General features: G+C 43.4%; 1 protein-coding gene across 3 annotated transcripts in view; it reads right to left on the bottom strand.

Moving 5' to 3' along the window:
• HMBOX1 (homeobox containing 1) overlaps nucleotides 1-25,775 on the bottom strand; it is a 145,067-nt gene that overhangs the window by 63,992 nt on the left and 55,300 nt on the right. For all 3 annotated transcript variants that reach the window (XM_067556162.1, XM_067556163.1, XM_067556164.1), the window contains exons 2-4: nucleotides 24,861-24,944; nucleotides 5,482-5,961; nucleotides 3,408-3,493 (exon numbers count right to left, since the gene is read on the bottom strand). In XM_067556162.1, coding sequence (XP_067412263.1) covers nucleotides 3,408-3,493; nucleotides 5,482-5,961; nucleotides 24,861-24,883 — 589 coding nt within the window. In that variant the 5' untranslated portion in view covers nucleotides 24,884-24,944. The remainder of the gene's footprint in view (nucleotides 1-3,407; nucleotides 3,494-5,481; nucleotides 5,962-24,860; nucleotides 24,945-25,775) is intronic.

Below are 25,775 nucleotides of genomic sequence, written 5' to 3'. Positions count from 1 at the left end.
AGATAGGAAACAAAGAGAATGAATAAATGGTCAGTTTTCAGAATGGAGAGAGGTAAATAGTGGTGTCGCCCAGGGGTCTGTACTGGGACCAGCACTGTTCAACATATTCATAAATGATCTGGAAAAAGGGGTAAACAGTTAGGTAGCAAAATTTGCAGATGATACAAAACTACTCAAGATAGTTAAGTCCAAAGAAGATTGTGAAGAGTTACAAAGGGATCTCGCAAAACAGTGACTGGGCAACAAAATGTCAGATGAAATTCAATGTTGATAATTGCAAAGTAATGCACATTAGAAAATATAAACCCCAAATATACATATAAAAAGAGAGGATCTAGATGAGCTGTTACCACTCAAGAAAGAGATCTTGGAATCATTGTGGATAGTTTTCTGAAAAAAATCCACTCAGTGTGCAGCGGCAGTCAAAAAAGCTAACCGAATGTTAGGAATCATTAGGAAAGGGATAAGACAGAAAATATCATATTGCCTCTTTATAAACTCACAGTACTCCCACATCTTGAATACTGTGTGCAGATCTGGTTACTCCATCTCAAAAAAGACATAATATTAGAATTGGAAAAGGTACAGAAACAGGCAACAAAAATGACTGGGGTATGGAACAGCCTCCATATGAGGAGAGATTAATAAAACTGGGACTTTTCAGCTTGGAAAAGAGACAACTAAGGGGGAATATGATAGAGGTCTATAAAATCATGACTGGTGTGGAGAAAGTAAATAAGTTAGTGCTATTTACTCCTTCTCATAACACAAGAACTAGGGGGTCACCAAATGAAATTAATAGCCATCAGGTTTAAAATGAACAGAAGGAAGTATTTCTTCACACAACGCACAGTCAATCTGTGGAACTCTTTGCCAGAGGATGTTGTGAAGGCCAAGACTATAACAGAGTTCAGAAAAAAACTAGATAAGTTCATGGAGGACAGGTCCATCAATGGCTATTAGCCAGGATGGGTAGGGATGCAAAACCATGCTCTGAAGTATCCCTAGCCTCTGTTTGCCAGAAGGTGGGAATGAGAGACAGGATGGATCACTTGATGATCACCTGTTCTGTTCATTTTCTCTAAAGCACGTGGCATTGGCCACTATCGGAAGACAGGATACTTGACTAGATTGGATCATTGGTCTGATGCAGTATGGCCGTTCTTATGTTGTGTTTTGTTCCCACCATCCCCCTCTCCAGCAATGGAGAAATAAAAGGAAAAAGTCATAGCTTACTACTACAGACACATAGTAAAATAACCTGTTTTTGTATAGTGCCTTTTGTATAAACTCTATCCCAAAATGCTTCACAAAAGCTAAACAGTGTCAGGATCCCAACAAGTGTGGTTGGGATCAAGAGTCAGAACAAGGGCAAATCTGGGGCTGGGAGTAGTGGAACAATTTGAAGTCAGTTTCCAGGGCAGGGTCAACACCAAAAGTCAGAGACCAAGTCAGGTTCCAGGGTCTGGGTCAAGAGGTTAAGTCCAAATCAAGCCAAGGTTGGAGCAGGGAGCAAAATCCAGGCAACTGTATAGATCTTTTGTAGTTGCCAAGATACTTCCCTTGGGTTTATATAGGGTGGGGAGCCAATGAGGAACCAGGACTTTCTATTGTTCATGTCCACAGCAGGTTGCTGGGCAGTGGAGCACAAGCTGGTTACAGCTGATGCTGGGTGGCATCATGGAGATGTCAGCAGACTGGCAGCTCTACAGGTCTCAGTTCTAGACCTGTGAGATCTTACAAACAGCAGCAGTTGAGGCAATATTAGGAAATGGAGAAAGGGAGGTTTTCAGGTGAAATTTTACATGGGATGGAGGGAGACAGGAAAATAGTTCCAAATGGTAGGAGATGCAGCAGAGAAGGCTCTTGCATCAAGAACGGTAAAATTACGTGAATAGACGGGGAAGAAAAAAAAGGGGGACTATGGCTGGAACGGAGGAAGAGAGAAGCCATAATCTCAGCTGGGGCCAATCAATTTACACTGGCTTTGCTGATTTACATGGGCTGAAGATGTAGTTCAAGATCTACGATTTGAAAATAACATACCATTTTGACTACCATGCAGTCAACAGTCACTCACTCATGTGCTTGTCCCTAACAACCCAAATGCAGTATGCATTTTTTAGGAGAGACGGGGAGTTAAAAGTTTACACCTGGAATCCTGAGGAAATGTCCTTCAACAGAGCCGCACTATCAAAATTAGCATTTTCTTCCAAGGCCTAACCAACTGAAAACACCAGCAGGCAAATTTTAGGGGAAGGATTCATAGCGTGAGGTAGTCTTTCATGGTCAAACTAGGATTTATAACAAGAGGGTCAGAAAAAAAACAAAACCTCTCATTTTGGAAAGATCCAAGGAATACGTCTTGTTTCTTTTCCTTTCCTCCCAGCGTTTAACTTTGTAAATTGAGAGGAGGTACACCAGCCAGAGGCAGCACACTGCCCCAGCATTCGCTCACAGGGGAGAGAGATGGAAAAGAGCTAGACCACCAACCAGCCATTTCCCCATCAGTGAAAGGTCATTTCCTACAAGGCAATTTTCTAGAACTCCTCCTCTCGCAGTAATTTGGCGCTTCTAGTCACATTCTTTCTTTTTCTTTTTTAAATTATTTGACTATTTCCAGACTTCTATTCAGGCATGGTTCTAAAAAAAACAAAACCAAAACAGTCAGGTAAATCATGGAGTAAGTTGTATGTTTTGTCTCCAGTTATACTCCTGAATCTGCCACCAGCTATTTGTGCAGCCTTGGCCAAGCCACTTAAACCTCTCTGCAAAGCGGGATATGTAAGAATGAATCAGTGTACAGTGCTTTGGAAACAGAGCATTGTGTGAAGGTCTAAATAGCTTTACTAGAGTCTGCTCATTCATCCTTAATGCCAATGGAGAAGGAATAAAGATAAGAGGGAAAGAAGAAGAAATACTTTCCCCTTTGAGACAAGGTTAGAGTTAATATGGCCATGCCCTCATCCCTGCCTTTTATTATTATTTGCGACTCAAGGACAAGTGGACTGAAAACTCCAAACTCTCACACTCAGGCTGCTAAATGTACTGATGCCAACCATGGGTACATTGCCAGATATATATCTGTAAATATATATATTTGCCACATGTAGTAGGGTACCCAGAACGAAAGAAAACTTTTAGTTTTAAGACAGGAACTCTGCGCTTATTGCAATGCTATAAAATAAAATTTGATAGCACAAGCCACTAAAAAAAGGTGATTCACTGGGGAAGTTCCATGATGTGTGGGACAATGGGTCTTAAATCAAAGGCACACATTACCATGACTAAGCTGACAGATCTGCACTGCAATGCAGAAAGCCAAGCATATTCCAACATCTGCACCATCACACACAGGCGACTAGAAACAGGACCCAAAATGATTAAAGGGTTCTTCAAGCTCTTACCTGTGACTTGTGCAACAACTGCTTGAGAAATCCTCCGATTGGCAAGAAAGGCTTTGATTTCCTCCTTTATCACGCTGCTGTCCCTCCTACCAAAACAAAACAACAAAACCAAGGGAGACAGACAGACCAAAACTGCACTCTGAAGATGTAAAATGGTTTTGTTTCCTTTGCTTACGGAGTTTGGGGGGGGAAAAGGGAGGAATGGGAGGGAGTGCTCAGTTTTGGGGAAAAAACCTAGTCAAAATAGCTCACCAGTGGACCCTTCTTTTAACGAGTGTCATATTTGATCAAAGCATCTTAGCAAGAGGATGGATGACTCATAGCCTATATAATTCATACTAGGTGTAGGGCTGCCATATGGAATGTACAAAGTTTCATTACACAGGGATGAATAAATCTCCCACACCAGCATAAAAATTCAGTCATAAAATCAAGCACTAAAAATAAAAAAATAAAATACAGCAGGGTCTGCATGGGTAGCTACAAAAATGAGGACATTGACAAGCCCTCTCAAACATTTAAATAAATGGGGCTGAAGTAAGGAAAAGAGATTCCACAATCTACACCCCAACATCCACCTCCCCCCAAAGCCTTATATCCTTTATTTCTCTGGAAGGATTATTTTTAAAAAGTGTGGAGAGATGATTCAGAAGGGACTGAATAACTATGCTAAAAGGAAAAGGATTTACTGGTTTCATAGGGGCTGTAATGTTCAGCAAGCTTAAACTTCAATAAACGAACACCGGCTCCTGTGAAATTCAGAATCAGTTTTGTTTGGGCTTTTAAAATCAGGTAGGGTTTATTCTTTGGTAACGTATTTTTTCTTTGGCTTATCTGATGCAAGGCTCGGTGATCAAAATTGTAATGTGAACGGATCTAAGCTTGGAAAGTGTGAGTGAAACACAAATATTGTGGGTGGGTTCGTCACCTCTTCTACTCCCAACCCTCGCCCTCCATGAAGGACATGGGACATTTCAACTTGAACAAGCACCAAACACTATCTGGGGCATCACACTCATGAACCCACCATCCAACAGTGGGTAGATTTCAGCAAGAGGAACTCCTGCTGACGGCTACGCTCAACTCTTTTAGATTCCCCAAGCAGCGTGACTAACCACCTCCTTTGTGTTCCCTTGGCTCATCTCAGAGCCTCCCTGCCCCAGCCACAACACCGTCACCCTACTCCCCCTTAAAACACAGGTCCTCCAAGGGTTTACAAACCCACATCCCATATTTGCCAACTGCACATGAGAAAACGTAATATTCCAAAACAACAAACAGAAACAACAACAAATAAATAAAATAAAACAAACCCAACCCAGAATTTAAAAGACATGCAATTTTTCACCACTCATTCTGCTTCTTGCTGGAGCCAATCTTCCATCTCTCATCTTATACACTATCAAGATCATGGGTTCTTAATTTCAGGATAACAACCCACCTAACCTTTCCCAAATTGCTAAATGGGAAGGGTGTCTTGCCTATATGGGAATGGGTCCGTCAATGGGGAAAAAAGAAGACCACTGATCTCCACAGAAGACACCTGACTGTTTATAATTATTTTTATTTCAGTGCTGCCATTCTTGGGACCACACAAGATACAAATAGAGGCAGTCCTGTCCCAAAGAGCTTACTATCTAAAAGACATGACGTATTGCAAGTCCCTGAGGAAGGCATTAATACAGCCATTTCCCTCTCCCCCCCACATGACGTTCGGAAGGAGAAAGCATTGGACTGACAAGTGCCAGTGGCGGGGGATCTCCTGGGAGAGGAGTGCTGTTCGAAGGGATCTGAATGAGGAGAGGATGGAAACAGTACACTGAGATAAGGAAATCTATCCAGGCTTTGGGAAAAGCTAAGACTGAAGAGGGATCTGTGATGCAGCCCAGGACAAATCTGCATGGGACTTTGAAGGAGAGGATGGCCAATGGGGGACAAACAGAGGGATAATTATCTAAGGCCCCTTCACACTACTGACAATACATATAACCACGAAAGCAGACCCCCGAGATGCAGTTCCCTTCTAGAGGGCTCGTCACGCTGATTTACTGAACCTTCTACAAGTTTTACTAACCTCATCAATTCTTCCACTTTGTCATCTACGTCCAGGTCCTCTTCAGAGGCTTCAAAACTGTACGACCTTTGAGCCAAGCTGTTTGCAAGTGGATAGCGAGTGGGTGACATCTTCCCATTGAATGCTGACAACCTCTCGTTACTCTCCCTCCCGTTCTGATTAGTAGTGCAAGGCTGTGGGGAGGTGTCGTAACTGTTGCTAGGCGATGGGGACATCCCAGAATGCTGGGTCTGTGTGGAAGCTGTGGCTGTAGAGGAAGATGCTGGGACATTGTTGGTACTGTTGCCGTAGGAACCACCTCCATAGCTAGACCTTCTTCCAAACTTGTCACTATGCTCTTGATCGAGACGGTCCAAGGTTTCCAAGGCGTGGAGGATTTCATGTCTGGTCATTCCAGTACGTCTCAAGCGCTGAAGCAGGTCTATCTGCTCTATAGTAAATCTGGGTTCATCTGTGTAGTGAGACATGGTTTCCAGCAGACTAAAAATAAGGTGAAATGTGAAAGCAAACAGTTTAGTGCAACAGCTCACTATGGGACATGTACAGCACCTCAGGTATGGCACTTAACAGACGACAACAGGCCTGATTCTGGTCTCATTTACATGAGTGTAAGTCACGTAAGGGAGAGGAGAAGCAGGCCCAGCGGGTGGAATCCCTCACCCATTGAGCTCAAGGGCAAAACTGCCATTAAGGTCAGGCTCATTATGTTTGCTCTCTAAAGTTATCCTTCACCAGACGTTTTCAGATAATAACTCACTCTTTTACTTCAAATCCCCGCCAACATACCTTTTGGCTACCTTCCCACTACCACCCTCCCTTTTCTGCTCTCTTACCTTCAACACACATGCATTATGGAATGATGACTGTTGCTCCATAATTAAGGCTGCAACTGTGATTCTATTATATGCCCCATTTTGCCCAACCCCCAAATCCATCAGCAAAGTCCCATTGGCCTCAAAATTCACAGGTTAGCTCTGAGCCAGAGGTAGACGTTTTCTAGAAATATTCAGTGATTCAGACAAGGGAGTCACAAATTACGATTCCCTAAAGTCAGAAGTCTGAAGAGTTCAAGTAGTCTTAACTTTTTTTTGCCATCTTAAAGGAAGGAGAGAGCTAAAAGCCAGTTTCTTGAACTTCCCTAGTTAAAATCTAGTGCCCCACAGGACCAAAGTTTAGTTTATTGAAGTCCAATTTCAGAAGTTATTAGCTTTTGAATCTGGAACGCTGCCATGGATCGCATGCCAACATTCTGTTAGAGACCTGAGTGCTTTCATTTAAAGAAATCAGGCCCCAGCCCTGCTCATTGCAAAGGCAGATCTTATGTGTAACTCAATCACTAAGGAGGCTTGTAAAAAGTACTTTTTTCCTCCTAAACGTTGAAAAGTGGTGGACAATCAACTTCCTTAGGCTTGCTGGGCACTCTCCCTTCCTGGCAGGCCTCAGTAATGCCATAGGAAATGGCCATACGACCCTTGATATTTCTCTCCTCAAGTCCCCTCACAAAAGACCTTCTAAAGTCTGCAGGAAGCAGGGCCCCTTCCTTCAGACATCAAAAGATCTTGGAGGTGTGGGCCGGAGTTCAGAAGGCAGTATGAGAGTGGGGCAAAATTATGAGTTATTTTCTCCTTCCTGTGGTCCTACAGAGCCTGCGGGAGGGGAGAGGCAACAGCAAACTCTCGGAGGCTCATTGGAGCCATCCTGGAATCCCAAGCGTGAGAATGGAGGGAGAGAGGGCTGAGAAGCATACTAGGTGTGTGTGGGGAGCCCTAAGGAGCATATGAAAGCCAGTGAGGAATTAGGTCCTGATGAGACTCCCGAACCTTTTCAGGAGTGGGGCTACATGCCCCACCAACCCTGCACCCCCAATGAACTCGATGTTTGTCTTTCTCTGTGCTGGCCCCAGGGCACACAGAAGCTGCAGTGGATTTGCAGTTCCTAGCCCTGACTACTACTGGTGTTGGTCTGTGTAATGGGTGGGAGGGGGATCCGAGGAGGGTTCCTTTCAGGGCAGTCACACCCCAAGCTGGAGTCCTGACCTGGGGAAGAGAGATGGACCATGCTGGAGCCATGAGGCCGTATCACAATACTGACACTGGGTGCCTGGGTCTCTTTAAAAAGGGTTTTGCACCTGTAGATGGAATGCCAGGGTAGAGAGAGATGGGCAGTGAAGCAGATGCTCCCACCTCCAGTCCTGCACTGCTATATGTACTCAGTTCCTTTCACTAGTTTGCTCCTCACAACTGCAGAAGCTGCTATGCTGCTTAAAAATTATTTAAAAAATGAATATACATTTTTCTTCCCAAGTCCACAAGCATGCATGTCCTCGCACCTGCTCCGTATTGCTGCTGTCATCAGTAGAGATGTGTCAGACAAGTGGAGGAAGATTCACAGAGACTCATGCCCCCACCAGGTGACCCTAGCTGAGTGGCTCGGACCAGGCTGGAGCCATCCTGGTGCAGTAATCAGCAGCGCTGCTTTACTGCTGCCACTGGTGGGTGTATCACGCCAATGAGAGTCTGACTTTAATGGCTGATTAGTATTAATGGCTCCAATAACAATAAGGATTATTTTAAATTAAAAAAAAAAATGGGCTCCCAACTTAGTCCACTATAATCAGAGTAGTCAGTGTAGAAATCTAATAATTGAATGGAACTGCAAACAATTAAGAGATGGAAGCCAACTCCCAGATCATTTAGCCCAGTCTCCAGTGAAAGTGAAATTATATATAATGTAGAGAATATTCTTCTCTGTATTCCACGCAGTATGTACGTCTTTCTGTTACTAAGGTGCCCTCAACTGTACACAGTGTTCTAGATGTTGGCTCAGAGAGTCTGTCTGCACTGCAAAACAAAGGTGCGTTTTTAACTCAGTTTGCTAATTTGAGATAAAAAAATAGAAGTGGAAACATAGCAACTCCAATTTTAACTTGGGTTAGCAACATGTATTCAACCCCAACCTTTAACTCAAGCTGCTAACCTGAGTTGCTACGTCTACACTGCTATTTTAACCGGAGTCAGCTACTGAAGGTTAGCTAACCAGTCTTAAGAACATTTTGTTTTTATTTCTTTCAAACTCGGTCTCACCTCCCAGCTCTGTGACATCTCCACGCAAAGCGCAAAAGTCACACCGGCCTACTGCTACACCATCATCATAGAACTGGAAAGGACATCGTGAGGTCATCTAGTCCAGTCCCCTGCACTTACGGCAGCATTATCTAGATCATGTTTCTCAACCTGGGGGTTTAGAGGGGTCCAAGTGCAGAGCTGGTATTGGGGGTGGCAAGGAAGGCAATTGCCTGGAGCCACAGGGCCATGAAACTAAGTTACATGCCTCAGCCCCGTGGGGGTGGGACTCAGGCTTCAGGGGTACAGTATTTTGGAAAGGTTAAGAACCACTGATCTAGACCATCCCTGACAGGTTTTTGTCTAACTCCTACGCAATATAGCATCCAATGTCAGCCTTGAGTTGTACTAGGTTCCAAAAATCTCCATCTCATTAAACATTTAGCCGAGAGATTGTTCTCACGGGATTTACTGGATTTTCACAGGCTGAATTCCATGTTTACGTCTTGCGCACATTTCTAAACTCTCTAGCTTACACTAGGAAATTAGGTCGGTATAACTATGTCACTCAAGGGTGTAAAAAATCCACACTCCTGAGTAACTCAGTTAAACCAACCTAACCCTCAGTGTAGATAGAACTAAGTCGATGGAAGAATTCTCCTGTCGACCTAGCTACTACCACTTGGGGAGGTGGATTACCTATGCCGATGGGAGAACCTCTCGGCAGCACAGGTAGCATCTTCACTGAAGCACTGCACCGCACCAGCGTTTTAAGTGTAGACAAACCCTATGGGTATGTCTACACTTAAACCACTACCGTGGCACAGCTGCAGCTGTGCTGCTCTAGCACTTCAGCATAGACACTTACTACAGTGATGGGCAGGTTCTCCTGTCACTAGTTAACCAACCTCCCTGAGCAGTGGTAGCTAGGTCAACAAAATAATTCTTCAGTTAAGAACATAAGAACTGCCACACTGAGTCAAACCAATGGTCCATCTAGCCCAGCATCTTGTCTTCTGACAGTGGCCAATGCCAGATGCTTCAGAGGGAACCTAACCTAGCCTTTTCTATGCCAGGGGGTCGGTTGGCTCAAGGGGGTGGATTTTGCACACCCCTGAGTGATGTAGCTGGGTTTGATCTAACCTTTTCATACAATATTTAGGCCAAGTCTGCATCACGTATCTACCAACACTTGGGTTCGTAGCATTTTCCAGTTTAATAGTGTCTACAGATGTAGGCCGTGATCCTGAAATGCATTACACCCCCCCAGAGTTCCAATGACTTCATGGGGCTCTGGCAGGACTAGGGCCTTTATATGTGGTCTCTAGGCCCTCTTCCAGATGTTAAAGGGTGGCTATAACCCCAAAACATAGTTTTAAAATTTGTGGCGCTTTTTCATAGTAAATCCTCATTTGAGAAGATTTAAATCCTGCAGACTATGTGGCTCTGGGAAGAAGAATAAAGGAGTTTGAGGCGCAAGTGTTGTTCTTGTCCATCCTCCCTGTTGAAGGAAAAGGCCCAGGTAGGGACCATCAAATTGCAGAGGTAAATGTGTGGTTGCGCAGGTGGTGTCAGAAAGTGGGCTTTGGATTCTTCGACCATGGGATGTTGTTCCAGGAAGGATTGTTAGGAAGAGATGGGATCCACCTAACAAAGAGAGGGAAGAGCATCTTCACAAACAGGCTGGCTAACCAAGTGAGGAGGATTTAAACTAGGTTTGCCAGGGGATGGGGACCTAAACCCAGAGGTAAGTGGGGAAGTGTGACACCAGGAGGAAGCACGAGGAGGAGGGTGCAACAGGGGAGGCCTCCTGATTCATACTGAGAAAGTAGGGCAATCAGCTAGCTATCTTAGGTGCCTGTACATGAATGCAAGAGGTTTGGGAAACAAGCAGGAAGAAATGGAAGTCCTGACACAGTCAAGGAACTATGATGTGATTGGAATAACCGAGACCTGGTGGGGTAACTCACGTGACTGGAGCATTGTCATGGATGGGTATAAAGTGTTCAGGAAGAACAGGCAGGGGAGAAAAGGTGGAGTTGCACTGTATGTAAGAGGGCACTATGATTACTCAGAACTCCAGTATGAAACTGGAGAAAAGTCTGATGAGAGTCTCAGGGTTAAGTTTAGAAGTGAGAACAACAAGGGTGATATCATGGTAGGTGTCTGCTATAGACCACCAGACCAGGAGGATGAGGTACATGAGGCTCTCTTCAGACAACTAATGAAAAGGTTTGTAGATCACAGTACCCAGTTCTCATCGGGGACTTCAATCACCCCAACATCTGCTGGGAGAGCAAGACAGCCATGTACATACAATTCAGGAAATATTTAGAGAACATTGCAGACAACTTCCTGGTGCAAGTGCTGGAGGAACCAACTAGGGGCTGTGCTTCTCTTGACCTGTTGCTCACAAACAGGGAAGAATTGGTAGGGGAAGTAGAAGTGGGTGACAACTTGGACAGCAGTGACCATGAGATGGTCAAGATCAGGATCCTAAAAAAGAAAGGAGAACAGAAGAATACGGACCCTGGACTTCAGAAAAGCAGAGACTTTGTCTCCTTCAGGGAGCTGATGTGCAGGATCCCCAGGAAGGCTAGTATGAGGGGGAAAGGAATCCAAGAGAAACCTTATTGAGGGCACAGAAACAAACCATCCCGATGTGCAAAAAGAATAGCAAATATGGGAGGCAAACAGCTTGGTTTAACAAAGAAGTCTTCAGTGAGCTTAAATACAAAAAAGAAGCTCACAAGAAGTGGAAGCTTGGTCAGATGATTAGGAAGTATAAAAATACTGCATGAGCATGCAGGAGTGACATCAGGAAGGTCAAAGCACAACTGCAGCTGCAGCTAGCAAGGGACGTGAAGAGTAACAAGAAGGGTTTCTACAGGTATGTTAGCAACAAGAAGAAGGTCAAGGAAAGTGTGGGTCCCATCCTGAATGCGGGAAGCAACCTAGTGACAGAGGACGTTGAAATAGCTGAAGTACTCAATGCTTTTTTTGCCTGTCTTCACAGACAAAGTCAGCTCCCAGACTACTGCACTGGGCAGCACAGAACGGGGAGGAGGTGAGCAGCCCTCAGTGCTGAAAGAGCAGATTAAAGACTATTAAGAAAGGCTGGACATGCACAAATCCATAGGGCAGGATACAATGCATCCAAGGGTGCTGAGGGAGTTGGCTGATACGATTGCAGAGACATTGGCCATTGTCTTTGAAAACTTGTGGCGATATGGGGAGGTCCTGGATAATTGGAAAAAGGCAATATAGTGCCCATCTTCAAAAAGGGAAAGGAAGAGGATCCGGGGAACTACAGACCAGTCAGCCTCACCATAGTGCTCGGAAAAATCATGGAGCATGTCCTCAAGGAATCCATTTTGATGCACTTGGAAGAGATTAAGGTGATCAGGACAGTCGGCATGGATTCACCAAGAGCAAGTCATGTCTGACCAACCTGATTGCCTTCCATGATGAGATGTGGATGAGGGGAAAGCAGTGAACGTGATATACTTGACTTCAGCAAAGCTTTTGATATGGTCTCCCAAAGTATTCTTGCCATCAAGTTAAATAAGTATGGATTGGATGAATGGACTTAAGATGGATAGAAAGCTGGCTAAATCATCAGGCTCAACGGGTAGTGATCAACAGCTCGATGTCTAGTTGGCAGCCAGTAACAATCGGAGTGCCCCAGGGGTCAGTTTTGTTCAACAGCTTCATTAATGATCTGGAGGATGGGGTGGATTGCACCCACAGCAAGTTTGAAGATGACATTAAGCTGGGGGAGTGGTAGATACACTGGAGGGTAGGGATAGGACACAGAGTGACCTAAACAAACTGGAGGATTGGGCTAAAAGAAATCTGATGAGGTTCAACAAGGACAAGTGCAGAGTCCTGCACTTAGGATGGAAGAATCCCATGCACTGCTACAGACTGGGGACCAACTGGCTAGGCAGCAGTTTAGCAGAAAGGACCTGGGGGTTACAATGGACAAGAAGCTGGATATGAGTCAACAGTGTGCTCTCATTGCCAAAGAGGCTAACAGCACATTGGGCTGCATTAGTAGAAGCATTGCCAGCAGATCAAGGGAAGTGATTATTCCTCTCTATTTGGCATTGTTGAGGCCCTACTTAGAGTACTGTGTCCAGTTTTGAGCCCCCCACTACAGGAAGGGTATGGACAAATTGAAGAGAGTCCAGCAGAGGGAAACAAAAATGATTAGGGGGCTGGAGCACATGACTTATGAGGAGAAGCTGAGGGAACTGGGCTTGTTTAGTCTGCAGAAGAGAAGAATGAGGGGGGATTTGATAGCAGCCTTTAACTACCTGAAAGGGGGTTCTAGGGAGGATGGAGCTAGGCTGTTCTCAGTGGTGGCAAATGACAGAACTAGGAGCAACGGTCTCAAGTTGCAGCGGGGAGGTCTAGGTTGGATATTAGGAAAAAGTTTTTCATTAGGAGGGTGGTGAAGCACTGGAATGGGTGACCTAGGGAGATGGTGGAATCTCCATTCTTAGAGGTTTTTAAGGCCAAGCTTGACAAAGCCCTGGCCATGATAATTTAGTTGGGGTTAGTCCTGCTTTGAGCAGGGGGTTGAACTAGATATCTCCTGAGGTCCCTTCCAACCCTCATCTTCTATGATTCTATGAAATCATAACCTTTTATTTGTTTTTAGGTTATATTTTCCTCTGCTTAGTCTAACCTCCTGTGACACTGAGCCAGACAGGGTTAAAGCCACTAGGCAGGCTAAATAACCCAAATTCAATCTTTAAAGACATTAGAAAAGTACTGAAATGGTAATAAGGGCTATTCCTGGCAGATAATTAGCCAAGCCATGTGAGTAGACCTGAGTGTTTGAAATGCAAGTCTATATTGTTAGAGAATTATAAGTAAATACTAATTATATTTGTCTGTGTTTACCTATTAGAAGCTTCACAATATGATTTTATTAGCTGGTAGATGGTAAACTTCTTTTCCTGTTTGTTACTATGTCCTTTTGATTCAGAGATCAAAAGGGAATAATTAACATTTAGATGAAACTTGCGTGTAATAATATCATTGTCTTTATTTCTCTTTGAAGTCGGTAGTAAACTACCTTTGAATGGTTAATGGCCTTATGCTAATCAATGCAACTAATTACCTGTGTATACATAGGCAATGGGAGCTTTTACTTCAAAGGACAATGTGCATTACTAGTCTTCATTCAAGGAATGCCTGTTGTGTCAAGAGGCTTTGGTAGCCTGCCAGAGATCTGCAAAAGAACTCCACTGCCCTGATCCAGTCATCTCAGCTCTGCGTAAGCTTCGTCAGGGGAAGGTTAAGTTGCAAGACTGAGGTCTCCAGCTCCAGTCTGGATTACGCTGATATTTGACATGGACTGCCTATTTGGACTATAACCTGATGAACTGATTCTGGGAAGAACTTTTTGAAACTCAGCAGCTTACCATCTCTTCTATGGAACTGACCTAAGAACTTCGTTCCTATCTGTCTGTATAATGATCTTTTAACCAATTCTCTCTCTTCTTTTTAAATAAATCTTAGTTTAGTTAATAATAATTTAATAAGCATGTATTTGGGGATGATCTGAAATATTTATTGACTTTGTGGGTAATGTGTCCGATCTCTTGGGATTGGTAGAACTTTATATATGATGAACAAGTTTTTCAGTAATCCTCATCATATTTGTCTGGGTGGGAGCCGAGGGCTGGATTGCTTTAAGTGAGCTGTAATTTTGGCTTCTGGGTAACCAGTAAGGTATTGTAGAAGCTGTTTCGTTGCTGGATTGGTGAATCTAATTATTAGAAATAACCACCAGTTTTGGGGATCTTCTGTCCCATTGTTTGCAGTTTGCGCTGATTGAGCAGTCTCAGTGTGCCCTTCAGAACCACAGTCACACCTTCATTTTCTGAATGAAGGCAGGGAGGATTGTTCTGACGGAAAGAAAGGGAGTGGGTTCCAATGAGTCACTTGGGGTACATCTACCTTTTTGCTGGGAGGTATGATCTCCAGCTCGATCAGAGGTAACTGTGCTAGTTCTGCTTGAGGTAGCACGCTAAAAGTAGCACTGTAGTCAGGGTACCATCGCTGGGAGATAGGGCTAGCCACCAGGCCCCAGCAAGTACATACTCAGGTGGCTAACCCTAGACACCGCTCATGCTACCCCCGCTACAGTGCTATTTTTAGCACACTAGGACAAGCAGAGCTAGTGCGGGTATATCTATACCTTCTCGCTCCAACATAAATGCCAGCTCGAGGAGATGTACTCGCACTAGCTCTGATTGCATGAACGCGATGAGACGAGAAGCGTAGCTGCAGCTGCGCAAGTGGCAGGAGGGCTTAGCCACTCTGCGTACCATCCCTATCCAAGATGCCAGGCACATGCTTGGCACGGCTAGCCCCTCCTGCTACACTTCTGGTTTTACTGCGCTAGGTCAATCAGAGTTAGTGTGGCTACATTTCCTTGAGCTGGAATTTACACCTTCCAGCGCCAGTGTACCCACCTGAAGGCTGGCCCTATGCGAGGCAAGAGAAACATTCGCCACTGCCTGAAAGGAGCTAGTCTGCTTTTGGTTTATCCAGTTTTCTTTTTCCAGTTTTCCATCACTTCTCAAAAGAACCTTCAACAGTTCTGTAAGTTTGTTAGTTAATTGTCTGATGCCTCAATTCAGCAAAGCACTTCTTAAACACCTGCTCACATGCTTTACTGAATCCGGGCCTCTATACACCAGAATTATTACTATGAAGACCTCCTGATATGTGCATGCAGTATTGACAACCCTACCAGTTCAGAAATTGTGAGTCAGACACCCAAAAACCACAAGATTGGCTTAAAAGCCAAAAGATTTAATTTAAAAAAAAAAACAAAAAAACATGTAAAAAACTTTTTATTTGCCTTGCAGATTTTGAATGGTAGGTCAAATTTTCAAGATTTTCTGCTCAACTGTGAAGACTACAAACCTGAGTTTGCTTTTAAATGAAAGTTGAGATTCTCACACATCCAAAGGCAAGAGCCGGGACTTCAAGAAAAATACCACATAACGTGACACCCACAATAAAAGTTGCAAGAGATGGCAACACTAGAACACATTCAACGTTGACAAGCATCCTTGGCATTTTAATGAATAACTATACTAAGTTATTAGTTAGTATAGTAATTTTAACAAGATCTCAGTTACTTTCTAGTTCTTCACACCCCCCTTTTTACTTTCCTTGTTAAAGACCAATTTGCAAAGCAGTTAAGCAAATCAGCCACTTTAGAATAATTAATTTCATCTACCTCCTTAATTAATGAACATTCTCTAGTACTTTATCAGCACATATGCTTTATGAGCCTCTTATTCTCCTTAACCCCTTTGGCTAGCATTAATTCAATTTTCCTTTTTAAGTGCCCTCTTTTTTGTGCAAGTGTTAACCAACTGTTGAAGGATCAGCAACCAAAACTAAGGTGAGGGGGGGAAGGACTACAAATACCGTGCGAGTGTGATAGCTATGATGGGCTGAGACTGTCAAACTTCACTGCCTCTTTAGCAAATTATCTGCAACAGCTGCAGATCTTGTGTTGTAATCATGTACTGTATCCTTTGTTCAGTTACCAAAAGGCAGCCGGTGTAAAATACTAGTTAAACACAGTGTATGTCAATTTTGAACCAAACCATTTAAAACCACAGGACCTATTTTTGGCCATGTTTAATCTAAAATGTCAATTTCATCTGTGGGGGCCCGATCTTCAGTTGATGCAAGTTGGCAGAGCACCATTGGCTGACTCATGGTATCTAAATGTTTATAATGCACCAAAGACAGACAAGGAGGGTGACTTTTATTGGACCAAGTTCTGATGGTGAAAGAGACAAGCTTTCAAGTTACACAGAGCTCTTCAGGTCTTAACCATAGACTCTCTATGAATAGAAATTCCATGCTTGAACTGTAAGAATAGAGCAGAAGGAATATACTACCATTAAAATGACCAGCATGGTGACTGTGACCGTGAAATGCTCAGGGAAATTAGAGAGGCTACAAAAACAGAAAACCCAATAGTAATGGGGGATTTCAACTATCCCCATATTGACTGGGAACATGTCACCTCAGGATTGGATGCAGAGATAAAATTTCTAGACACCATTAATGAAGACTTCTTGGAGCAATTGGTCCAGGAACCCACAAGGGGAGAAGAAATTCTTGATTTAGTCCTAAATGGAGCACAGGATCTTGTCCAAGAGGTGACTACAGCTGAACTGCTCGATAATAGCAGCCGTAATGTGATTAAATTCCACATCCTTGTAGTGGGAGGACTATGACGCTGCATGGAATATAGGTGACCATTTATAATATTGTTGATACCAATACTACTAAATTGCAATGAATCTTATACGGTATGCCATGTAAGGTATCAGTGGAAAAGTTACGATTTGCTAAATATGATAACCTTGTTTATATTGATGCATCATCTTTGAATTGTGAGTTATAAATATCTGTGATGTATTCATATCTCAAACTTGTTCTGTGTTTCTGGTTGACACTCAGACAGATTGACATCAGCACAATCCAGTCTGTTTGATGGCCCATCGACTCCAGCTAAATCCTAAACCCCACCTGGGATGACAGTGTTACCATCCTTAATATCATCGAAGAGACTGCCAAACAAGAGGACTTTTCCTTCTAAAACTGGACTTTAACAACAGCAACAACATCTCCAGCCCATCTCAGCTCCTTTTTTCTCTTCTCCCCAAAAGGACAGTTATTACCATCTTCTATACCCTCTAAGAGACTAGCAAGCAACAGAGGGGATTCCTTTTAAAAACTTTCTCCAGCTGAAGGGAAAGGGAACAAGGGATGTTAAAATGAAAGCCTTATTTAATACTTCACATTTCACATGCTTTAAATGTTTTTCCTTGTTTTATGTATCTTTGATAAAAGATTACAAGGATTTTTAATGGCGCGTGTTTGCCATGATGCTAAGCAGGCTGGTGTCACTGTATACCAAACCCCGAACCTTGTTTAACATTGTTTAATGTTAGACAGTGAGTGGGTTATGTTAACACCTTTGGCCCATTTATTCCATCTAAATCAATACAACAGCTCCCGCTGCCATGACCCCTTAGAAGAAACTCTGCAAGTCTAAACATAACATTTTCCTGCCCCTTCATGAATGTGCCCCACCAAGGAGCATGACTTTGCCCAGATGGTCACAAGAATCACTTTGCCCACCACCGAAGTTCTAGATGGTAGAATGCAGCAGATGTTTAACAGCTCGGAGCAACCTTAAAAAACGAATGTAGGGCAGCAGCCGAGTAAGAACTCCATGTCCAACTGAAATTCCATGATACGCCTAAGGGAATTTATTTACTCAAATGGGAATTAGGCCAGAACACCAGGGATAACCTCCGTAATTTTTAGAGAAGTTCTGTGGGCTCTTTAATGGCCACAAGTGGTCATGTTTCTCTATCCTGCCTGTTGTACATGAATGAGATGTATGTTGGCCATCACTAGAGAGATTTCTTTTTGCAGGTCCTCTGGGTCTGGCAATCTCCATTAAAATGCATTGCTCTACCCCACAAGCTCTGCAAGAATCATGAGACTTGCAGAAATGGCTGTGCTCTTTGATGCAAGACACTACATACATTTGATATGATGTGTATAATCTAGACAGGAGCTGACTCCAAAATGTTGAGAACCAGATCCTAAACTTGGCTGATTTTTGACTCACAACTCTAATATATTAAACTCATGTCAATTGTGACGTGCAAGATGCAGACACATTCAGATACACATCTGCGACATACAGTATACACTGCTGTCAGAGGTAATAGCATTATTCTTCATCCCATTAAGCCACCACTACACCACTAATTTTGTTTTATAAAAAGATAATTTGCAACAGATTACACTTTTTTGGGTGACACTAAGCATGACCGTGTCCCTTGACTTTAACATATGATTTGCCTTTCCTCTTTAAAATTATATTTTACAGTGAGTTATGACCTTTTCAACCATAAAAATGGTAACAATATTTGCTGGATAATGTCTATCCAGCACAAAGTGAGATAAATGGTTAACTAGAGAGAAGTTGAATCAACACAGAGTTGCTTGCACTTTGTTGATGATGTGAACTTCTTAACCTCAGAGGTTTTATTCTGTGTTTGTGAATTTTGTGCTAATGGGAAATACTGACCTTACAGCCTTGGAGACTGTGGACCTCTAGCCACAGTACAGATACAGCACACACAGCAGCTGTGCATGCTTCCCTCACACTGCTCCCATAAAGTGCAGTTAAGTCTCCCTTCAATCTTAGGTCTCTCTGATGAGACCGCCAGCACGAGTATCACTTTCTACCAATTGTGGTGGTGCTTTTTATGACGGTGATGCAGTTTATCTGCACAATTGGACAAACAACTCATTTCACATAAGCTAACTGGCACAAGCTGATAACAATTTAATGTCATAATCAATTCAGACTGGATTTCACCCAGTGGCTTTGATGTGAAAAAGTCTTTTCTGCTTTCAGCCATCCAGGCTGTCAATTTTTAGCCTCTCCATCTACACGTGTTGTACATAATGCCCAATTTATACTATACAAAATGTTTTTCTCCTAAGACATTTTTATACATATCCCTAATCATCAAGGGGAGGCTAATCTCTTTATTTTCTCCCCTCCCTTTTCTACCTTCCATGTTTCCTGGTTTACCACTGCCGCTCCTGCCTGCAGAAAGCTCAAGCAAGGCAGTTCCCTTTAAAGCTGTGATCACTGCACACAACAGCCAGCATGGAACACATTGTGAATAGTGTAACTAGCTCCCCTCAGTTTGGTAGTGCCCACTACCATAAGCTCCAAGAGACAGAGACTTTCAGGTTGTTTTCCATCCACCTGTGGGTAAGAGAGGCCTCAGGAATAAGTTAAGATGCCACACACAGGGCACAACATTGTAAGGGGCATTAGAACTAGAACCATTGATATGCCAGTTCTAGACTCTTCTTCAGAAACTATCAAATTTCTGCCCACTCAGTTGCCACTTCACAAGCATCTGCCATTTCTAGCAGGCAGCTGTGCGTCTCAGATATGCCTCAGAACCCTTTGTGCTATATTAAGTAATGCCACCTTTGAAGCTGCAGTCAGTTCTATGAATGCTGAGTTGCAATTGAGAACTAAGCATATGAGTCTCTTCTACGTAACAATTATGTAAAGCAATAGTAACTCGGGCAACTTCAATGGAGTTTTACCAGTGTACAAGAGAAAAAAAAAATCAGGCCTTAAGTGCTCACCATGTCAATAAATACAGAGCCACCCTACATATAAGATAGCATAATTAGCTTTTACAGTTGCACCCCTTAGTTCTGATTTTCAAAGAGGACTCCCCTCCTATTCCTCCCGATCCACAAACATAAATGCAACACTTCTAATGACTGCTCTCGTCCTAAGGAAACAAAACCTAAGACTTTCAAGGTGTGAAATCAGACTTTACACTGATCTATCACGTTTAAGCGTTGCTGGTTCTGTTTATGCATGCAAAACCCTATCTTATGAATGCAGAACACTGCCATATGCTTTCGATCAAAATGGTGACATAATAAGAGCAGCCCGAAACTTCTGAAAATAAATCCAACGTAATCAAACACTCACCGCTACACAAATTATAGAACACAGGCTGAGAGTGGAATATCAATTATCAGCATATCACTCTTTTAGGGGGTTCTCTGGTTTTTGAACTAGCTTTAAAACAAAACAAAACAAAAAAACAGCCCTACATTCTGGTTCTCTCTGTAAACTATTGTTCCATTTAGTCCTTGGAATTCTCCACAACTGATCAATTGTGGTCCAGAGGATAGAGGCTGGTTGGCATTAAGCAGACCTAAACTCAATTCCTGGTTTTATCATTGACACTGTGTCACCTTGGGTAAGTGACTTAAGCCCTGTGGCTGTTTCCCCTCTGTAAAATGAGGATAACAACGTTTTTCCACCTTTGTAAAGCACTTTGAAATCTGCCATGCAGATAAAAAACACCACATAAAAGCTGATTATTTTCATAATCGAAGTCTAACAAAAATGTTTTCCTCTGACTGAGCACAGGACTAGAAGCCTGGAATTTCTGTGTTCTACCGCCAGCTCAGACATCTACTCCCTTTCTGGGTTGGGAAAGAGACATAGGGTAAGTTTACTCTAGAAGTGCTATGGTGGCATAGCTGCAGTTACACTGCTGTAGCATAGACACTTGCTACAGTCATGAAAAGCAGTTTTTACGTCACTGTAAAATCTTCAAGCATTCTCCCATGGACATAGCGATGTCTATACCAGAGCTCAGATGGGCTTATCTACATCTCTCAGAGTTTTCACACCACTGAGCGACATACGTAGGTTGACCTAAGTTTAGGTGTAGACCAGGCCTTAATTTCTCTGCTCCTCAAATTCTCCATTGCAAAATCAGTACTATCATTGCTACCTCACAGCCACGTGGTAGGAAGTAAAGCTGTGGAGTTGGGGGAGGAGGGGGGGCTCTGAATGAGCAGTGGAATGAACTCTGCCAGGAACTGAGCAGCATCACAAATCTTACCACCTTCCGCTCCAAACGCAAGGCACATTTATTTGACCTTGCATTCTCCGACATAAAGACAGAGCAACATGTACATTAAAAAAAGATTTCTAGCAAAACAAGACACTCCACTGCACACATTTCTCCCCCTGGGGAGAGGATAAGACAACAAACAACTGAAGACAGATGTGAGCCATGTCACTTAATGCAGTTCCGGAAGGCACTCATGGTATCTCTACACAGCAGCTGGGAGCACGCTGCCAAGTGCGGACAGACAGACATGCATTCGCTCTGCGTGAACTAGTGCTCTAAAAAGAGCAGCGTGGCTGCAGTGGCTAGTTGCCAAAGAATAATCCTGCCCGACTCCCTGGTTATGTACTCAGGCAGCCAACCCAAGCTGCCGCCATCACACTGCCATTTTTACCATGCTCGCTCAATCAGAGCTTGCACGTGTCTGTCTCCCTGTGCTGGGAAGCACCCTCAGATACACAGTGATCGGCATGGCATGAGAACCGATATAGGATAGAATGATAACGTCCAAGTGCTGAAGCAAAGACTGTGGTCCAGCCTCTGAGAGAAGAGTAAAAGAGGAGTTCCTTTACTGAGCAGTCAAAGCTTAAAGCCTTGCCACGAAGGGAAGAATACTTTGGGCCTGGAGAGGGCTGGAAAGATCTCGAGGGCTTGTGACAGTGGGTGACAGGACTCCTATTTTGGGAGTTATGCATACGGCCACCTCATTTCAAGGCACCAAAGCATTTTCCCCGATCTAAATGAAGAAATGAATCGCTGTGGCAGGGAAACTGAGGCTCAAGCCCATCTAGATGCCTGACCGGTGAGTTGTCATAGCTAAAGGTCTAGGTGAGTTGCTGTGCCCTTTCGGCCTCTGAGTTCACCCCCTCTTGCCTTTACCTGTCTCAGGTAGAATCTTGCAATTCTTCTGCTCTATCTTAGGTATTTATACAGCCCCCATTTCTGTAGTGCCTGAGCACCTCAGAACCTCTGCTGTATCTATCTTCACAGCACCCCTCTGAGGGAGGTAGGGCAGTGCTATTCTCCCCATTTTACAGATGGGGAACTGGAGCACAAAGGACAGACTTGCCCAAGGTCACACGGGAAGCCTGTAGTGGAGCAGGGACTTGACATTTTAAGACCAGGACCAGAGTACACACTGCCTGGTGTATATCAACTGCTTATCACCCTGCAGGTCTGACTAGGTTTCAGCCACCTGCAATTCCTCCTCTGGGAGCCTGTGACCAATGATAGTGACCACTGGTGTTCGTAAAACAATGTATTTTTACTCAGTGGTTGAAACAAAGCATCAGAGAAATAAAGGATTTTAAAACCAACAGCCCACATACATATCTAGGCTCAGGTCATCTTACACTTCACTGCAAGATAAGGCCTTGTCTACACTAGAAACAGTTTGCCAGTATAGCTATACCAGTACAGACATAGATGCAGCTCATACTGGCAACAGTGTGCTTTTGCCAGTGTAGCTTATATCAGGTCCCCGAACAAAAGCTGTACTGGCAAAAGCATTTTTTTTGCTGATATAACTGTGTATGCGCTAGAGTTTCTGCCTGTATAAAAATATTGTTTTAAAAAAACATATATATCACACCACAAAGCAATATTGCTACACCAGCAGAAGTTCGTAGTATAGACCAGGCCTGAGTTAGAGCGACTTTCCTTTTAATTTACAGGAACAGATCAGAAGCAGCTTAGATTCTCCTAGCAAGCCCAGATCCTTCTGTGCTTGGTCGCCGTTCTCAGCATGCCCTGCTGTTCTGTGAGAGGAAGAGGGTCTCTCCGGGCTTGTCAACACATGGAGACATCGCTATTCCTGAATAACTCCATTTGTAGACAAACCCTAAACCTGGTTCTCTTTGACCCACACCATTCAACCTGTTTTTTTTCCAGTCAGTGGGAGCGTCTGTGACCACTTACCCGAGAGAATGCTCCTCTGATGACTGCTCCATTGTTTGGGTAGTTAGACCCATTCAGTCTCAATGGATTGTAAGCAGTGGCCTGGAGACCAGTGCCCACCTCTCCCCTGCAAGGGAGCGTGTTCAAACTGTCTGATCCCATCAGAAGTCCAGCGTTTAATCATCACATTTTGGGATACAGACCAAAATATGCAATTAATATGGATACTTGTGGTCATATTCCACCACACTAATTTTGCAGTAGTCCTGTGAGGTACAGCTGATAATTCATCCCACTGTACAGATTGGGAAACTGATACAGAGAATTTATTTGCTTTAGGCCACAGAGGGAATCAGTTTCAGAGCTGTGATCTGATTCTTGTTGTACCAAACTCTCAAGTCTTGTACATCTCTACAATTCTGCCTTAGATTTGTATTCCCTGTTTCTTTGGAAGAACTCTTTTCTGCTCTGATCAAAAATTTTAAAATGAACCTAATTTCTGATAGCCTTTACAGTAGATTTGATAGCTATTTCCTCCTTTTTTTATTTTTAAAAATAAGCTTCACACATGGCCGCTCATGAAGAGGGACATGATAAATGGAAGGAAGATTTGCACCCCTATTGTTTTATGGCCCTTCATTTTCTTCTTCTCCATTAATTACTTGTTAAACCTATTCAGTCCTTTAAAAAATTAATCTATAGTTTAGTCTGGACATTTTTTTCAATCTGACACCATTAAATGGAGAGTTTTAAGTGGGTCACCATAGTTCATCTCCTCCATTCTAATAGTCTTCCTATAATCCCCTTCAAATACAGTGTGTGTGAGTGTGAGTAACAGAGGCCCTGCATATGCGCATATTTAAAGGAATCAGTGAAAAGCTGCCATCTCTGGGGTTGAAGACAGCAGCTGTTTCACAGTACACAGCAACATTCCACAACAATTTTGGAAAGCCACTGAAGAACACAGTATCCAACTAAAACTGCACAGAGAATTTAGAGAGACAAAATGTAATTGAAATTTGGCCAGAACAGCAGAGCTAATAACCTAAATCTACAAACCAGGCATTAAAATTGTGTTCAGAGTCTGATTCAGAGCTCAGGCTGACAGGTTAGACTGGGGTGCTCAATTATTTTTTGTCAAGGTCCAGATTTCTTGGTCAAGGTCCGAACTCCAGAGAAACATTTTACCGCAAGTGCCCTTGTTCAACAAACACATACAATGCTGTGTAATATACCCAGGGCCTATTGCAGAGGTAGTTAGTAGGTGGATTGTGGGCTAAATCCAGACTGCCAGAGGCTTTTGACCACACCACAAAACTCTGGGGGGGGCCGCTGGCAGTTAGTGCGGGGGGCGGAGCGGTGTGCTAGTGGGGATAGAGGGGTGACTGGCTGTGTGCTGGTGTGCCTGCAGGTGCTGATGCTCAGTGCTGACAGTTAACTCAGGGTAGCAGATGCCTTCCCCACTCCCTAAACGCAGTTGCACCCCTATGGGGTTGACAGTGGGAGCCCCGACAGGTGCATGGTACTGACTCATAACTTGGAGGGTCAGGTGACTCCCTGCCCTCCTTAAATGGAACCCCATGGGAGGCGTGCCAGGACTCGGGGTTTCAGGTATAGCCCAAACCTAAAAGTGACAAGCATGATTCTCCTTCCTGTTACACTGGTGCAAAGCCAAGAGTCGAAAAGCAGCCAATGGAGAGATATCTGTATAAACCAAGTAAAAGGAGAATTGGGTAGCTCCATCTGTAAAAGTCTGGCGAATTCTAGGATAGCTGTATGCTGATCACAGTTGCGACGCTTCCTCTGCGCTTTTTAAACTGAATTACAGAAATATAAACTTTTGAACTTTCCTGGAGTGACTTCTTGTTGTTGTACTTACACTACTGGAAAGGTTCTGAGCATACTTTACATGGGGAGGGCAAGTCAGACAGCCTCTCAGGGGTCGTCAGCGTTATTTACCATTCTGAAACAGAGACAAGTCAGAGAAAAAGCACCATTAAAATTCGCTCAAAATGTAAAGAAATTTTCATTTTTATTATCTGGCTAAAAACAGAACTTGGATACCTCTGTGATGTGCAGCCATATAAAAGCCTAGCCAGACAGATAGTAAGACAAATTTAAGGAATCGGAACCCATCATTTTGAAAGCAGAACACAGTGATCACACTATTAAATATGATAAATTATGGAAAATCCCCCTCTGCGATCCCTGAATTGCCCATACAACTGTTCAAATGTTTTGTTTATTCCAAGGACTTTTAGGCCCCAGCTTCTGCCCACTGACATCAATTGGAGCTTCGCCATTCAAATCAATGGGCCCTTCGTTCTCTAAGTCTGGTAAATAATTCTTCTCATTTAACCACCACACACAGTACAATCATTCAAGTTACTAATGGATGTTTATAGGGCCAAAAAGGATGACCAGCTAAGTACTCTCTGCATCAACATAGACATATTTTAAAATTGGAAATGTTAAGTCTCATAACTCTCATGGTAATCTGTAACAAATCCATCCCCATATATAATCAAACACACACACTAATGTACATAGTAAGAACTCTTATGAGAAAGCGGTCATCTGGTGCTATAATCATAGGTCTAGGGGCCAAGAAATCCAGAGTACAATGGATTCGCTATGGCCATGGGTAAAAATAATCCGTGCCTCCATTTACCCCTCTGTAAAATGATGCTCATCACAATTACTTATCTCCCTTACAAGGATGTATGAGGATTAATGTCTGCAAAAAGCTCTGAAGTGCTCAATATTACGAAAATGGGTGACCTAGTAACTCCTC

The sequence above is a fragment of the Emydura macquarii genome, unplaced genomic scaffold, assembly GCF_026122565.2.
Source record: "Emydura macquarii macquarii isolate MOO-44397 ecotype Brisbane River unplaced genomic scaffold, CSIRO-AGI_Emac_v2 contig_1676, whole genome shotgun sequence".
NCBI classification, from domain to species: Eukaryota; Metazoa; Chordata; order Testudines; family Chelidae; genus Emydura; species Emydura macquarii.
This window is presented reverse-complemented; position numbering and strand designations above follow the sequence as displayed.